The sequence below is a fragment of the Pundamilia nyererei genome, unplaced genomic scaffold, assembly GCF_000239375.1.
Source record: "Pundamilia nyererei isolate P.nyererei 1_Seehausen unplaced genomic scaffold, PunNye1.0 scaffold00512, whole genome shotgun sequence".
Classification (NCBI taxonomy): domain Eukaryota; kingdom Metazoa; phylum Chordata; class Actinopteri; order Cichliformes; family Cichlidae; genus Pundamilia; species Pundamilia nyererei.
In genome coordinates this window covers 39,501-41,700 of record NW_005187913.1, presented here as the reverse complement: position 1 = coordinate 41,700, position 2,200 = coordinate 39,501, and the positions used below count along the sequence as shown (strand labels likewise).

Here is a 2,200-nt window from a genome sequence, read left to right as displayed (position 1 = left end):
ATAATAATAATGATAATAATAATAATGATAATATCCTTAATGCCGTATTCGTACTACACCATATGTAGCTGCATTATGATATACGACGTGATGATTTGAGTACATTTGGATTTCCAGACATTGTTTCTCGTCCAATAAGCTGTGCCTGTGGTTTGATGACAGGTATCCTCACGAGCTGCTGTGTGTCATGGATACGCCGTCCAGCACCATGCTGTGGACTCGCTACACGCTCTGGATCCCCTTATACATCCTCACAGTCATCGTTGAAGGTGTTGAATCATTACGTTTCCATCTTTTATTCCAACAAACTGAGAGCTGAGCTCATAAGTACTTTGACTTCTCAACATTAAGAGGTTCATTGTGTGGTCAGAGTGTTGTGTAAGGGAAGTGCTGGGAGCAAACAGGAAATGTGTTAGCCAAGCAGAGCTGATGATATGAAGCCAGGAAATGAGCACAGTGCATTCCAGCTGCAGTGAGTAACCGTTGCCTGTAAGCAGAAGTGCTGGAACGTCCTGTATATCAGTGACACACAGGCCAACAACACTGTGATAGTGGATGAAGTCAAAGCGTTTGTTCCCCTTTTTGTTTCTCTCTCAGCTGCCACCATCTATCAGGCGCTGCCTTATGCTGAGCAAACGGCCTCCCAGTCGTGTCCACTCAACTCAACGACAGCTCCAAACAGCCACCTCCCCGTGGTGCTGGCGCTCTACCTGCCCGTCCTCACTCTTGGTAAGACGGAGAACAACCCTTCGTGACATCACAGTCACCTGATGGACCTGCTGAAACGCAGCACGGCTGCCCTGATCCATGATAGTTTGAGTCCAAGCTCCTCCTTTACACTTATGGTCACTGCAGTCGTCCTCCGTCAGCCTCTACTTTGATTAGCTGTGGTTGTTTCAGCTTCTTTTTCCCTGCGTGCAGCCACGTTAAAGCTTTTCTCGATAAATCAGACTCACTCTTGGTGGGCATTGATCTGACTCTGTCCATATTTACACACAACCTCCCCGTGCAGCTCTGGGCCTTTTTACTTTGCAGTCAGTTTGACTCTGACTAGTTGCTTCATGCAAATACAGAACAAATGATGCTTAAAGTGACTGAAAGCTCTGATGCCAGTAAGGTTTGAGTAATCATGTGGATTAAACTTAATAAAAGCTGTAAAACAGATTAAACTATACATTTCATACTTGCAGCATCGGCATTGCAACGTTGCAGAGACAGTTTTACTTTTTTCTTTAGATACTGCATAATCGTTACATAACTAAGACATATGTTACCATTACTAGTTTTCTAACATGAGGTCACTGTTGTGGTCCTCAGTCGCTCGTCCTTGTATGTTAAACATGCTGGTTGGACGAGGGTTAATCAGACGGTTAGTCGTGGCGTTGTCAGGCTGATGTACAGCAAACACATTTAGACGAGAACCTTAACTGAGACAAAAAGATGTTAGACACAGAGGTCGGTCGCTTCAGTAACACGACCTAAATCCACCTGAACTAGAACACAGACTGAAGGAAAAGAAAACGTTCTCAGGTTCTCCTGATTTGTTACTGTTGGAAAAACTATGGGTGACAGTTTCCTGAGGAAGACTAGGACGATGAAGAACAGTTACAGGCCTCACTGTCACATCATCATAGTGTCCGAGCTTTCTGACCAGGTCTGTGGTGACAACACTGAGGAGGATCTTCCATCTGGGGATGTTAAACTGGTGTCATGAATGAAGTTGCTGTGTAACTGTAGTGTAACTGTAGTGTAACTGTAGTGTAGCTGTGGTGTAACTGTGTAACTGTAGTGTAACTGTACAGTAACTGTGTAAAACACTGTTTGCTTTTCAGGAGCCTCGCTCACAGTCGGGCAGCTGCTGAAGGAGAGGCACCACCACCTGGAGAAGTGGAACAGGAAGAGGAAGTAACATGAAGTCACAGCTCGCTGGAGTTACGGATGAAGTCGAATGTAACGATCTGCTGTAAAGAGAGAAAAGGATGTTCTAAACCCAAAATGATTTGTTGCACTTTTATTGACAGCACAGATTCCTACAGTACAGTTACTGTCTAACATTAAACATGCCCACAGCTCAGACCAGCAGCCGTGCGTCTCTTTGTGTACGAGCAGCAACACCTGAGCAGGACACCGAGGCTCCTCTGGGCTACCAGCCGTACGCTCTGGTCCATACGGCTTTCTTCTTGAACTCTGCAGAGGACTT

The 2,200-nt window shown here is 45.4% G+C and overlaps 1 protein-coding gene across 1 annotated transcript in view; it reads left to right on the top strand.

Moving 5' to 3' along the window:
* Positions 1-2,082, top strand: part of hacd4 (3-hydroxyacyl-CoA dehydratase 4) — a 4,926-nt gene extending 2,844 nt beyond the window's left edge. The window contains exons 5-7 of the mRNA XM_005754137.1: positions 163-269; positions 598-729; positions 1,833-2,082. Of these exons, the coding sequence (XP_005754194.1) occupies positions 163-269; positions 598-729; positions 1,833-1,909 (316 nt within the window). The 3' untranslated portion in view covers positions 1,910-2,082. The remainder of the gene's footprint in view (positions 1-162; positions 270-597; positions 730-1,832) is intronic.
* The last annotated feature ends 118 nt before the right edge of the window (positions 2,083-2,200 follow it).